The 16,959-nt window shown below is 29.5% G+C and overlaps 1 protein-coding gene across 1 annotated transcript in view; it reads left to right on the forward strand.

The window, feature by feature from the left end:
• The window catches only part of LOC112683635, a 55,277-nt gene that overhangs the window by 25,462 nt on the left and 12,856 nt on the right, over positions 1-16,959 (forward strand). The window contains exons 2-3 of the mRNA XM_025554749.1: positions 6,202-6,328; positions 7,390-7,631. Coding sequence (XP_025410534.1) covers positions 6,202-6,328; positions 7,390-7,631 — 369 coding nt within the window. The remainder of the gene's footprint in view (positions 1-6,201; positions 6,329-7,389; positions 7,632-16,959) is intronic.

The raw sequence follows: 16,959 nt of genomic DNA on the forward strand, positions 1-16,959 counted from the left end.
TAGTTTATTTGAAATACTATTATAATTACAATAAAAACTATTGCTTGTAATGTGAGATATCATGCAATTATAGTTATTATATGTACATACATATATACCTGCTAATATGTATGAGTTAGTTAAATTTTTTCCTCGAAAAACGTTTTAGACCCGAGTATAATTTTATCCATCATTGTATATCGTCCAATATAAATCATTTTCAGAATAAATTTCCTTGGGAATAATTTTCCAAACCTTATATTCGACCATAAATTCTGATGTCGATCGACTAACGTTTTTTTGAACCTAAGTAGTTTGGTGTGAACCATTGTTTCTAATGTTCCATAAATGTATTTAATAATATTTCGTATACTTTTTATCAGTTCTTATACTCACGCATGACCAAAATTAACTTGTTGTTCGACCATAAATAGTATAAGTATAATAGTATAATATGAGTATCAACAGATAAAATCTCTAACCGTTTACGACTCATATATAAATAGTATTGTATACATCATTGTATAATAATACTAGTATTATTCATTGAGCTTAAATAAAATATTATTTATATTTTAGTATTTATAGTGACTATTATTTTTTTAAATTTTTATTTTACCATGATTTATTGTAAAATGTATGTGGTAAATTGCACGCCCTTCATAATTAGTAAATATATTTTTATACGAATAGGTATATATTTGTAGGTATTTGAAACCAATGTAATAAATTAAATGCTTTAAATTTAAATAATAAAATCAATCTGTAAGAAATATCAGACTTTAAAAACATACAATGTACAATTTACAGTAATTTTATGCTTCAAAATATTTATTGTGTATGAAAAATGTAATAATATTTAATTTGGTTAAAATAGAGAAATGGAAGTTAATATTTAACACTAATTGTTATGTTTAATAAAAATGTTAAAAATGTACACAAGTCGCACGCTCACACTCTACTTATATGTTTATATACTTGCATGAATTTTTATGAATGTAATTACGTATTAGTCAAAAGTTAAATATAATTTATAGCTGATAAATAATAAGTGTAGACTAATGATCAATACTATACAACTTGTGATTCAATATAGATTTTTAATTGGAAATTATTTGTGTAAAAAACAAACCTAAACGACTGATGATAGATAAATTCTATGTACTTGAAGTACAGAATTACTTTATAAATATTATAATTAAAGACTATTAAACTTCTAAGAAATACCTATATTTATTTGTAAAGACATGAATAGTAAGTGTTTGAAATAGTAGTAAATTATTTTAGTTATAATTTCGAATACAGTTTACTACATTAGACTTAGAACAATGACGTTTCTCGAAGTTCCCAAGTTAAACGAGTAATCGAATAAAACTTTTATAAAATCAATAAAATAATTTCGGTCATGAATGTTTAATTAATATACGTAAAAATGATTCATCAAATTATTTAATTAACGTAAATACATATTATTTTTTAATACAAACACGTATGCTTTTGTAATAACCAACATCGCCAAGTGTACAAGAAGATATATTAATGATATACATAGATTTATATACATTATTGTATTTATCGCTGAAAGAAAGAGAGTGATAAAGCACGAAGTTAAAATTTTGGCTATAACGAAATTATATATTTAAAATACTATAATATTGGTATAGATTGCAATAAAAATAAAAACTTAAATAATACACACACTCTTTATTATATATTATATTTACGTGAAAACGTAATGTGGATTAATAAGATTACATAGTTTACTCATTTTTAATACATAAATATAACAATTTCTCTTTCGCTCTCCGTAAACAAATGTTTCCGTTTCTGGCATACAATATAGTCATACTAGTTATTGCTAGTTATTTTGTGGATGTTGCATCGTCGATTGAAAATAATTAAATCGTCACTGTCCTCGTCACACGCGCCGGTTATTGGCCAATCGGAAGAGATGTTCCATAGCTATTTACAATACGTACAACGAGTATGTGTGACAAAACAGGCGACACGTGAAAAAGAAATACAATATAAAAACATTACGGACATCATGAACCATAATAATCTGACGGCACCGCTACAATGTGTGCACACATACGTACAACGTGTACGCAGGGTTATTCGAGTTTAAAGTTATACAGTTTGCGATCGGCCAAATGTGTAAAAGTTGCAGCACGCATCAGTCACTCGTCGAGGCATATTGTAATAGGTGCTGGTAAATAGGTGCATCCTTTTTTGAATATTATTACAGCGCACAGCGTTTGTTCCATCTTTAATCGGGGGGAAAAATAACATATTTCACGGTGATCGCGCCTCGTCCATAATAAACGGTTTTCATAAAGTTCTCCCGCACGTGTTATTTCTTTACGAATTCCGATGTCCCGCGTGCCCACGACAATCGTCACGTGAAATTCGAAACACCCTGTACATACGATGTAATAAAAATCGCCGCGAACATTACAACGCGGCGGTACGTCGACGGTCAGGACAAGCGCGTTCACACGACCAGCAGACGTAGGCGCCTGCACAATAGGCCCATGAGTCCATTGTATGATACGTATTAGCTCGCACGGATTTGCGTGGGCTGTTATGCGTACACTTACACGTGCACACTCGTGTACGCCGTACAGGTATATTGTTATTTTTCTACGCACGACATCATCGCAGGATCTCGCAATAGGAAAACGCCGGATCGTCGTGCTATATACGGGTAGCGCATGAAGAAGAATGCCCACTCGTATGCGTACCGTATAACGGACCCAGCAGTACTGAAATTGAGTCTTAATATGCCAGAGTGGCCTAAAACTATTGATCAAAGGCTTCTTCAAAAATAAATAAATAAATAAATCATTGTTGACTCAAATACTATTTATTCTTCAATATGTGCTAAACGAAATAATACTAATAATATGATAATAATACCGATGAGTTAAGAATAAATCGATGTCCATCGTGACCCATTTTATAATTCATATATGTGAATATATTTATTAATAATATTATATATTCATTATATGAGAATCGCTATTCGATGTTTGACGGTAAACTGTTTTTGATACATGTACATTCTCAGTATATTATTGTATGCCATTAAGAAAATCTGGGACGTGCATCTAATGCTCCCGAAATAAAAAAATCACGGCTTTAAGATCTCACTAATTGCATATCACGCCCCCGTTCAATCCAGCACTGCATACGGCGGGCTTTTAGCAAGTGACTTTAACGCCTTCGATTCGGTCTCGGGTCACAATATAACGCGCACCGAGTTCAGCAGTTTGCTTGCGAAGATCGGTTTACATTTAACCTCGATAAATATAGTGATTTCGATAAAATTATCCGTGAAATAATAATGTGGGAGAGACGACGTCCGGTCGTCGAATATAACGTGTGCGTACAACGTATATATGCTATCGTAATTTACACTTGTATATTATTATAGTTACGTCGGTATGGTACGTACGTATGTATTTTTGCGCACGTGCATACATATTTACGTTGGGTTTGAATGAGAGAGAAAAAACGAAATCGCAGAACAGCTATCGATTGCCTCGGACTACGAGGTGATTGACGTCGAAAAGAAAACACTATTAGAATCGCATGAATATTAAACGAGACATATTATACATTGTAATAGCAGTAGCAGTAACGTAGTGAGGAGCTTAGTGGTCCTAGGGACATAAAAAACAGAGACCTTCTATAACACAGAAATTAAATTATAATACAAGTGCGAAATATTAAATAGTGATTCATGAGCTGAGGCCTAACGAGAAGAGGGGAAAAAGGATGATCTCCCCTGGGTCCAGAATTTTTGAGAAAGCCCAGAAAATAATTAATTTATTACAGGCATTTAAGGATGTGGATAAGGATAAGGATATAAGAAAGAGGTATGGAGTGCTGTGAACGATAACGAAATATAAAAATGAAAAAACATCAAACGTTTATTTTTTTAATAATTTATTAAAATTGATTAATTAAAATTATATACATCGCTAATTATAACACTATTAGTAAAAAACAATATTTATCCCTTAATGCAACAGAGTGTACAATATTTTTTGTCATCTCATCTTTCGCCTACACAAACTGGATGGTTCGAGAGCACGCCACGTATAATTGTCCTTGTGAAAAATATGATGTGCTCAAATCTAAGCCACAGACAGACATCGTTTGGCCTTGAGACTTACTGATAGTCATTGCAAATACCAATTTAATTGGAAATTGAAGGCGTTTAAATTATATTGGCATATCTGTGGGTATAATAGGGATTCGCGGTAATAATATATTTTCACCTCAGAATTTGCCATTTAAAATGATGGCTTCGATGACATTTTTCATTAATTTTTTAACGACTTCGCGTGCCGTTGTACAACCGTGGTGGGTCAAATTATAAAGCAACATAACCGGAGATCAAACTTTCAATTGTAAATTATGCGGTGGCATGCCTGGTAAATCCAATGAGTTTAAAAACTCTGTTGGATAATTTACAGTTTCAGTAGCATCGCAAACTGTATCAATAGATTTGTATGACACCAAGTCTCCTGGTAACAAATGTTGTATCTTGAAATTCAATTCGTTGACGTCCACATTTTTTGCTACTAAAATTGCTCTTTCTGCCAGCCACTCATGATTTGTGTATTGTCTGTGTACATTGGGAAATATCTGGTCAATGAGAGCATCTGACGAATAAATGATTGTGCAGAAATCGGTCGGTAATTTTATACATTTCGTTTCATCTGTACTAACTTTCCCATCTCCAATATCTAACAATTGTTTTGAGAATCTTCCGCACGCAGCTTTTTTTGATTGAATCGCAAGTATCAAAATCGTTCGCTCTCTATCTTTACATACATTTTGATTATGAATTGTTGACAAAGCTCATGACATTGTAGAATAACTTTGTCCTAATCGCGTCTAATCATCAACCGATATGCATAATAATTTTTCGAACTAACATTCTTATTTGTTTTGGCACCTGTTGCGGGATCTTGTTGTTTAATATTTATGCAATTCCCGTATTTATTATTTTATTATTTATATATAATTAAAAACACATATTATAGTGTTATACTTGAAAATTAACTTTTCGAACCTTCATTTGAGCAAACTTGTCAATCATAATATTCATCACTATTTTCAAGAGCATCTTTATTAAAAAAAATCATTTATTCGCGGGAGTAGTTATTCTTTTTCGGAGCGCTGTGTTTTTAGTTTCCTTTTTAAACTTCCACTCAAATGTACTCGTTTAGACATTATATGTACATTTAAATAATATTAGTAAATATATGGTATAACTCCAAAAATGACTGAACATGAAAAGAAAAAAAATATAAGTAAATGTAATATGTAAATATAATTATTAACTTCTAACACGTTTATAAGTAGATAACGACGTATGACGTATAAATCATAATAGATTAAACAAACAGATAATATAACTGCAAAGCCTACATGATAGTGGCTGCTTTAGAAACAGTATTCTTAAAATAGCTGTGCTGTAATTACTATGTACACTGTACAATGATAATTCATTTATCGTTACAACTAATCGTCCGTTTGAAAAACCAGTGACGTGTATTATTAGACAATAATATGCAAGATGAACACTACCGCTATACATTTTTTTTCGTTTCGTATTTTAGATTAAATTATTTTTTACATAAATATAATTAAAAATAAATGTTCAATATTTTTTTTTTAATGTAATAATTAAGGTCCAGTGGCACTCCAACTTGGACATACCTTGGGGACTCCGTCCTAAATACGCCACTGAGCAGTAGCATAATGTCATGATTATGTATGTAAAACATTAGATGGTCGTTGTTAAAAGATCGTCAATTCAAAGCATTTATCGAGTGAATAATATATGCGATGAAATTTCGCGGAGAAAAATCATGCGAAGTATATTATTGTTATTACGTAAACACGCATCATTAATTTCGTTGTCCGTCCTAGAGTGTTCTGAAAAACAGTTAAAGTATCACGAATTATAGTAAATAATATGAATCTTTTGCATAAAATCGGGTTCCAAAGAAAAATTGATTTTTTCTGATTGTCTTCATATTAATGTGTAATATTTGCCGTTGTAAACGTGAAAATCATATGCTAACAATTGAATCATTTTCTTACATTTGTATGCACTTATTATGCACCTCCATAGTAATTCATTCAATGTTTTATAATTGAACACATTTCGTACACGATTAGAATAACCGTTTAATTTTCCAGAATATCCAGAATCACGAGCCGGTGAGAACGATGTCACCAATGTCGGAGATGAAATGGAAACTTCTCGGATCCAAGAAGACCGTGGAAGAGACTTTTCGCAATCCGCACAGGATCAGCATGCTGCAAGGTAAATAATATTTTTTTTAACGATTACGGATCCGTGTGTTGACTGCTATTCCCGTTCAGTGTGAATCGTGCCGATCGAAACTAACAAGTCGAACACGCTGAAATCCCGTTTTGTTTACACGCATTACACTACTATTGACACCGGTATTATTATCCTCAAAACGTGATGATCGGCTTTGTACGCGCGTTCAACGCTAACTCGATAATTATTTCTTCCGTTCACACGTGCGTATTATTGTAACGCGCATTACGCGCTCGGCAGTGCATTGCATTGCATTCCGTCGATACGTGCAAATGTACACATTAATATTGGTGTATATTGGTGTAGGGTTTTCAACTGAACATTTTTCCCGTACGCAATCTAAAATAATGAACGCGCGCGCGGGTGCGCGTTAACATCTCTAAACGACGGACGCGACGCTCACGGACTACTTTTTTATTACCAATTAAAAACAATTCACTATACACGTATGATTATATTATACGAGAGTATAATAAAATTCGGTAATGATTTGCGAGAGTTTTTTATCGGCTACCACCGTAAAAATAATGGCTTGTTTGAAAAAAATAAAAAATGAATAGCTAAAAAAAAAATACACGCATTACGTATGTGTGTATACAAATATACGTACGGTCAGCGAGTTTTTAATTTTTGCGTTTCAACGGTTTTGCTACCTACGCAGATTTTTCAATTTGTGAGTTACGCATAATGGAATTTTATTGTACACACGAAACCTGTCTGCCACACGCATATACCATTTCTGAGACTTACAAAACGTAACCGAGATCGGTATCGATAACAAAATATACGTGTGTTTAGCTCATTAGTTGCCGCGCTGATGTAAACATATAAAATCATCACATGTTTACCGAAAGGTTATTTTGTACCATATACCTGTAATACGTATCGATTTGTAATCTTTTTCACCCATAATTTTTCTATACTCAAAGTGTTAAAATATTTATTCTGAATTTTGCTTTTCGCGCACATGTTGCACTTTGTGTACAAAATATATATATATATATTTGTAACCGCTTAGTAAATCACATTTTTTTTTCTAGGTGACAATGAAAATGCTGAAGCTTATAAGCATCAAATACGCATGATTAAAGAAGCATCGTGCAAAGTTCCTAGGCCTCGTGTGGTCAAGGTAGCTGATGTGTACCCTAGTTCCAACAAGAGATACATACCTTCGTGTACAGTGCTCCACGTATGTGCTGATGATACAGGCTGCTGTAACAGCCCGACATTGAAATGCGGGCCAAAGATCTCGCAACCGATTTACTTATACTTCTTGGTTTACGTGAGTACTCGGCATTAAAAAAACGGCTGTTATCCATTTGCGCCAAAAAAATGAATTCGATTTAGTTACGGACCATTTGCGCCAAAGTTGCTTGGTATAATTATAATAAAGTAATATATTATTTTCTTAAATAATAATCAATTAAATATTCATATTCAATATTTTTAGAAGATATATACGCCAAAATATACTTATGGCCATTTTCAACAACCATTTTCTTTCCTCTTGTGCTTGTCGTGAACTCCATTCTTACGATTTATAATTCAAATAATTAATAAATTCGAGAATATAATTTAGTGTAACGTAACAAATGTCTGATAAAATCACCCTGCCATCGTTCTTTTGACGAATAACGATACCTATATATCCGATAACGAGTACGATAATATCGTACATCATAATAAAACTGATATAAAACTTGTTAGTTTATCTTTTGACGCAATAATATACAAAGCTTTAAAATCTATAAACTTATAAAAATAACTTTATTATACGTTATAGATACGACGTCTTTAAAATATAAGAATTAACCGAGTCGTTAATTTAAAATGTTTACATAGGTAAATTTGGCGCAAATTAATTGTCTGAAAAACATACCTTTTTTTATTTTGGCGCAAATGGGCTATACCCAAAACGAATTCATTTTTTTGGCGCATATGGGCGATGTCCATAAAAACAATACACTTATGCATGAGAAATTCTCCCGAAGCAAGCGTACTTTTGTTGTTTTTTATTTTTTTGTCTTTTGTTTTTTTTCACATAATCCGATAGTTCTAGGAATCTCGAAAGGAAAAAGTTTTAATTTTAAATTTTTTACTACAATTTGTTTTTCAAATATATTTTGGTAATCACACATTAAGTCAATGTTTCAATGACATCGACTATTTTTTAAGGTCAAAATTATTTAAAATTTAATTTTCAAGCACAAGTACGAGTACGTTAAGAATACCATGCAACAGATTACTATTATTAAGTGAATGAAATTAGCAAACCTATTATATTACATAGCATTGCCGTGGAATAACTTACGTTTGAGATTTGGCAGGTCTGTTGGCATTACTCCATTCAACATTTGGCATCATTTTTTACTGTTAAATGGGCATACAAAAACCATCAGAAAACTATAGGATGTTTTTACATGCTACATAAACATTCACACACACACGCATTTATATACATGTATTAAGTTATTAAGTTGATTATTGAATTATATGGATAAATAGTTACAATATTTACACGCACTTCTACAGAGCATTATTTAGATTTTTTTTATTTTTTGAACAACAGCTTCGGCTGGTCGCAATTAATATTTATTTTTTACCGCAGTATATTTTTTATTTGTTGTCAATGGAATTCGGAGTCCAATGTAAGGTGTGTTACCATAAATATAGATGAATACTGGACAAAATGACTATGTTTTTCCTTCTTACATATTACGTACTTAATCGTCCTTGAATTATATTTCAAGTTTGAAAGTCACGTACCGATATGTGTACCGGTATATAGTTATTATTTCACGATCGTGCCGTCTCTACTGCACACGTGCATAACTGGATCCTATACTTGTACGTTTACAACGCAATGGGTATACACTCGTATAGCCGTGTATATCTGTGTATCTCGGCACCTTGCATCACGATGATAATAGTTTCGACATCACGTGATTGTGATTAATAACTTTGGCCTATGACACTTGGGCTGGTGACTTAACCATGACGCCGAAGGAACGTTTAATAATTAATTTACCAACATTTAAAAATGACAGAATTAATGAAACAGAATCGACGCGCATCTAACGGTTCCATTCCGCTCTTTGTTTGACATATCTACATATAATCTCACATAGTCGTTAAAACGTCATTATTATGTTATCACATTATTATTTTAACCAAATGTACTTTGCGAATTCGAGTGTTTCAAAATCATTCTTGCGTGTTACAATATCCGTTGTATAAACAATTTTGACACGAAATTTCCTTTTTTTACATATAATAAAAACGTTTGATAGTGATCTTTTAAACCAATTTTTTATTACATTTTTAAATATACTCGTAAACAGATACCAGATGTTTTATTTAAACATAATTAAATTATTTAACACTTGATCACGGTGCTAAAATTCAATGAACACATATTTATCCGTGTATAAATTTAATAATTCACAGACAATATACATGCTATTTCATTAATAGGTTTACGTTGTAATGTAATCAATAAACAAGGAGGCAAGATAAAATGTATTATGCAAAACAAAATATTAATTGTATTTTTTATAATATTCTTTTCAAATAATTTGTGTTTTCAATTTTATACTAACAAAATAAACAAACTAATTTAATTTGAATTCCATACGGTAAATTATTATGTATTATGATTTGTAATGTTCAATAAGTACTACGCATCCAACATTTGAAGGTCATCGATTCTTTAAAGTAATATTCTACGTATATTGTTTGTTTATCCGGAAGCAATATATATATTTTTAAATAAAATACAATAGCCTATATTCTATAGTCTTTGGTATCCTTTGATATTTTGATTTTTAAATAATTAGCTGAATTATAAACATTATATAACAGTTCAAATTCTATTGTTTTAGGATTATAAGATTATTTGTTCAAAACACCTAAGAACAATTAATATTTTGTATTAAAATAATAACTGGATCATAAAATTTATCTTGGAAAATTCAAACTCTATTCGTATACATGTATATAATCTTTATTAAATCTAAGCTTTACTTTAATGAAGGTTCCTAAATTTTTAATAGGACTAAAATAGTAATAATAAATAATGTATTAATATCGTCATAGATCCGAATTCATAATATATATCTTTATCAATATTTAATCATATTCAACTTGAGTTTACTTAAAAATTCTTTCACTACATCGCTCTCCTATAATTTTCAAAAAAGATGTATGTAAGATTAGAAAACTGAATTATACACAGTTTTAACTTTCTTAGCGTATACGAATTTATATTGCATATATAAAACGCCGTTTGATGAATATAAATAATAACGTCATCTATACTTGTTTTAAAACTTCATAAATTATAATATATATTTATAAATAAATATTCAAAACTAATCTAAACATTTTAATGTTATAATTTTTGTCATAGAACTCGTGGTGTATAAAAAACTATATTTAATTTATTTTGTTAAATTTAAAGTTTTCGATTTTTAACATTACTTAAGTATTTAAAATAAAACTTAATACTTAAAAGGGTGAGTTACTAGTATACTATACTTTCAGAGGTGTTCTCAGGATTTTTTAATGAGGAAAGGAAAAATTATTAAAAAGTGAGTCGTGGAGTTAAGCTCCCAACACCTCTTTTATTTTATAAATACAACAAACAATAAATTACAGCACATAATATTTGTAATTAAAATGTGAAATATAAAAATTTTTTTTCCAAAACTTAAGTTCACTGACTAATGATAGGCAAACCAAGACCAAGATCAAGACTATGACAGTCTTGATCTTGGTCTTGTCATAGTCAAGACTATGACAGTCTTGGTCTTGGTGTTGGTCTTACAGACTTAGTCTTGGTCTTGGTCTTTCAGAGCCATTTGGTTGCACAAAATTTTAATTTTATAAAAAAAAAAAAGAATATATATGCTTTAAGGTCAATGTTAAAGGTTGTTAATTAATATATAATATAATACCTGTCTTGCAGTTGTAGGCACAGCCCCAATCAATCATTATTGTACATACCTGTTCAGAAGTCGGACCCTTAAAGAACTTGTCAATTGCATTTTTTGACGATTACTTTATAGAACAAAGTATTTGTGCCTCTTTCCTATTTACAGAAATAAAATGATTTTTTAAACCTGAAGTGTTTCTATCCTTCATTTGAATATGAATTGTTTTTTATTTCTTTTGTACAATTTACACTTGCCGGATATCTGATTTTTACTATAGATGATTAAAAAAAGTGATAACATTTACTATGTGATGGTGGATTTAGATTCATACTAGTACTATCCTTAACACTAATTTTAATAAATAATTGGTACCTATAATAAATGTATACCTAATTGTTTAAACGCTAACGGCGGAAATACGACAATCGACATTAGTAGTTAGGTAGTACCTATACACAACATACAATTTGATAAGAATAGAAAACAAAATAAATGCGCACAATATAATAATAATAATAATACCCCAAGTAACAACTTTAATTAAATACTGTTATTAGTATTATATTCAATGAAGAGAGTATTTACGGCCCTAAATAAATATTGCGGTTAATAATATGGTTGCATCCAAAAATCGCACACATTTAATTTTAATCCCAAAAAATTCGGTAGACAAAAACCGAACATATTATAGATTGCCAGATTATATCGTATAGCCAAATATTGCACAAAAAATCCCACTATATAATGTATTAATAATAATGTATTTTGTATAGACGAGTTTTGTATATATAATTTTAAAGTTAATTACTACATTCAAAAGCTTATCTTATCGCACGTTGATATGCTCGAAAAATAACCAGAACATTTGTCGACTGAAACGCGTGGTATAACGAACGTTTATGTACATATTGTATAAAAAAAAAGTGTTTTTTATAAATGTAATTTAAAATAATTGATAGTAATAAAGGGGGCAAGTGTTTAATACTTGACGATTTTAAGTATATAAATTATTACATTATTACATTATAAAATGTGTGGTTTTTGGTTTCAAGAATTTAAAAAAGTGTGCGGTTTTTTCCTGTATTTTATCAAAAGTTTGCGGTTTTTAGAGCCGTCGAATAATATACCGTATCGCTCGTATTATTGACTGATATTATTGTAATCAGGGCTCATAACTTATAGCATTTACATATTTTTTTTGAGAGGTCCTAGAAATGGGTACATTTGTTTTAGATAACTAAGAAACTAAATGCGAAATTTTATGTTGTATATTTTTGCATATTTCAACGTATAAGTGCTATTTTGCTTTTTTCTATTTTGCAGACTTATCTTGTATATTTAGAAATATTTTATTTGCTATTTTGCTTTTTTAAATCTTTTTCAGTTCCGTAACATTTAAAACATTTTTTCTTAAGAGGACGTCACACCCCCATGTGTTGTCTCCGTCTGACATATGTACAACATAGCAAATTTGCGTTCAGTGATTCAAATTTAGTGAAGTTAGCTTTAATATTAGAATAAACTGACCTATAATCATAGACTTATTTACGGCTATGGCTACTCTGACAATGTACCTGAAAATAGACTGCCACTCTACAATAGACCTGCAAAATCCAGCTTCATTTTAAATTTATGCTTAAACCATTAAAAATAATTACTAAAAAGTAAAAAGAATGATTAAATAAAACAGAACTAAATAAGAAATATTTTTACATAAAATATTATATATGTATAATATGTCTGTGACAAAAACTAACCAGTAATATTCATTATCTAATATCTATAATTATAAGTATCCGTGTAGTTCTAGTTAGTTCTAGTTAGTATTTAATGTTATAACCTTTTATTTTTTTGAAGAGAGTGAGTTTATTATTTAGTAGCTATAGTTACTGTAGTAGCTACAATTACTATGTGCTTTCTCAAGGTAATGTATTGTGTATAAGTCACTCTTTGTTTTCGTATCCTAAATAAAAATTTAAATTTTCCTAATGAAAAATGTTATTGGCCATACTTGCACAAAATTTTCAGACACGCCTATGCCTATAATCAAACTTCAAGGGAAGAATATTATCTGGGTTTTATTGGTCGGTTTTTTCCGATATTTTAATTTTTAAGCGTGTTATGAGTATGTAAAATATAACAATTAAAAAAACATCATAAATCGCTAAAAAATTAAAATATCGGTTAACCGACCAACAAAACACAGATAATGTTCTTTCCTTAAAGTTTGATTATATGTCAGTTTACTCTAATATTCTAACTTCAGTACATTTGAATCACTGAACGCAAATTTGCTATGTTGACGTATGTCAGACGGAGACAACACATGCGGGTGTGATGTCCTCTTAATGATAAAAAGTAATTATAGTAGTATTAATTTTTATATATGTAATTAATTCATGTTTATTAAATAATTATTTTCTTCTTCTTTAGGTTTAAATTATAAATTTATTTGTATCATATAGCGACGCGATCGGAATTTTATTAATAAGAGTTTAAATTTTTTTTTTACATGATATGTTTTTTTTAATAAGTAATAATTGTGTTTTTTACATGATATATTTTTGTATTTTTAGTGCATATTTAAGTGCTTATATGAATATTTTTCAGAGCATATTATAGCGCTTATAACTACTTTTTTTAGAGTTATAAGTTATGAACCCTGATTATAATATTTATTTGTGCTCACTGCTCGCATATCAACATTTATGTCATATTCGGCAGCTAAAAATAATTCCATTAAGTTTCTGTATTGCTATTTGTTACAAAACCACTTTATAGTCATGGTATCGAATTATTTATTATCTTGTTGTCAATAATTCAATAATTTATTATTTTCTCAATTCCTTAAACGTGTTGTACATTAAATGCAATACTACGTTTTTATTATATTCATAAGAAACTATTTCTTTTAACCTACACTAAATTACGTACATTCGGAGAATTAAAAAAAAAAAAAAGTTACAATAAATATTGCAAGACTGCTAAACTTTTGCAGTGTGGGTCTAGTTTTAGTCTTGGTCTTGGTCTTGAAAAACAGTTCGTAATTATCAATATAATTTTGCCCATCACTATCACTGACACTCCAGCTCTAATTTTATAATTTTATTTGATATACCTACTGTTAATGTTATGTTATTTTTTAATAAGATTTGATAATTAATATACTATAAACTCATATCCGAATGCCCATGTACACTTGGGTGGTAGTACTCAATAAATATTTCAAGTCCTAATAAATATCAATTTTAAAATAACAAAAAAATAACTAACACTTTTTATTCGAAGTTTGTTAAGAGATCGTCAAATCTGATACTCAACAATTAAGCTAGAAACATAACATTTAAAAATTAAATAAACTTTTTACTAAAAATTTCATCTAGATTTTCGTGAACTTTGTCAAGTTTTAAAAACATTTAAAATGAAAAACAATTTCTTAAATGCATTAAATAGATAACATTTGTTATCAATAATCATTCCTCTTTTTAACGATTGGAACATTCATTCTGATAGAAATTATGTACAGATTTTAAAATAATATTTAAAAAAACATATAAAGATAAAACCGTTACATTTCTTGCTTTACTTATAATAAAAAATTTAGAAATAAAGTTTAACATTCAAACAATAATTTTGAACGCTGTTAATTTTATTTTTAATATAACAATTTGTTATAATAGACAATAGAACATTCTTCTCGAGATTGAATACAAATTTCTAATCACTTTTTAAAAATATTAACTATGATATATCTATAGTTTATAAATAATCATGAAATACAAATTCTAAAATTCTTGTGAGTCTTATTAAAATGTGTGATATACCTGATTGGACGTAAATGAAGACATTATGATCGAAAGATAGTTATTGAAACTGCGTCCATGTTATACGATTTATGTAAATAAATTTGAAAGGTTTCATGGTTAAAAAAAGGGATAAAAAACGAATGTACATCGAGTAGTAATCTTATTGTATGACATTAAGTATTAACCATAAATAGTTACCGACCATTGATAAGTTCAAACTTTTGAATGAAATTTTCATTTTTTATAATATATATGCAGTTCAGCGTTATTTACTGCTTTATACGTCAATTATTTTATCTTTTCGATATTTTAGCTATTGGAAAGTATACCTATTTAAATTCCTACAACATTTATTCTGATCATTGATGGTTTTCAGAACGGAAACAATTTCGTAGGTTTTATAATTTCTTACACGGATATTTTTAAATATCGGTAGAAAGCAATCTGCCGAAACTAACAAAATAAATTAATGTAATTACCATTTTATGATGATAATATTCTTCGCTCACATAATAATATGTAGGCCTATTGTTGACGTAAATGTGTGCGAAGCAATTAGCCGTAGGTAATAAAACTGTATTTCATACGTTCGTCTACCACTCACTCAAGCCCAAAATCGGGCACAACTTTCTACTCCTTGTGATTTTTTTTCGTATCGACGTTTGTGAATTATACCTATCTCTTATCCGTTCCGTGGAGTGGTATTATAAATGAGCGCTGGGTCATCACGAATAGCACGATAGAGGCCTACCATGTATTATATAATACACATTGTATGTAATCGATTTATTTTTACCGCAATGAAATATCGCCTGCCCGTTTTCAAAACGAGTCATTATAAATCGTGTAATCACCTAGTAGTGAAAAAAAAAATTTCTTATATGCCTATTGTTTTTTGACTATCCGATCTGTGTTTTGTTAGTTTTTTCGTGTACAATACGATGCGATTACTGTATGTTCTTCTTTTTTTTTTTTATTGGCCGCATACAGGATATTATAATTCCCCATTAATAATGACGGTCCTCGGGACATTATATTGTTTTAAAAACAAACAGTGGATACAAGAGGAGGGAAAAAAAGACTAACACGCCTACTGTGCGGAACCCGGGGCTATAAAGACGAGATGATGAAGTTATATCTTAATTTGTCAGAACTAAATGGAATGAATAAAATTACCGTTTTCTTTTGCATAAACTTGTGATCACGGTATATATTTCTATATATAAATATATTTTTAGGTAAAATTATGTACATAAATAACTTCGAATTACCATATGTCATCAGTTGAATATTTATAGTCTTTGTATATAAACATCCCATTCCATTATGTTTTATAACAATATATTTTGTTACGTTTAAAAAAAATGTGCAGCCATTTAGTAGAAATCTATGTTTAGAATTCGACAAATTCGATTTCCAAAAAAACAGCATTTTTTTATACGTTTTCATACTTTATTATTATTTTATTAATTTAAAATTTTATTTGAGTCTGTTATTTTATACAAAATATTTTTAATACCAAATGCATATAATTTTCGTTACAATAATATTAAGCATGAAATTTTAAAAAATAAAACGTGTGCGTTTAAGTTTAATTTCAATATACATATATAACGACAACAACCAAATTTCTGAATAGAATTTATTATTTTATGTTTTATTTTTACTTACCTTTTGAAGTTGTCTCACGAACTCCGTGATCATATAGGCGTTTACACTTACGAGTATAAGTGCATATGCTTCAAGGCAACAAAGAGTGAAGACTGACAGTAATATTGGTACCTAAATAGAAACCTCGAGGCAAGTTCAACAGCATTCTATAATGATGAAATAATTATAATGGAAACACAAAAATTCCATGTATTATAAT

The sequence above is a fragment of the Sipha flava genome, unplaced genomic scaffold (genome assembly GCF_003268045.1).
Source record: "Sipha flava isolate LNK unplaced genomic scaffold, YSA_version1 231_pilon_pilon, whole genome shotgun sequence".
In the NCBI taxonomy this organism is placed as follows: Eukaryota; Metazoa; Arthropoda; class Insecta; order Hemiptera; family Aphididae; genus Sipha; species Sipha flava.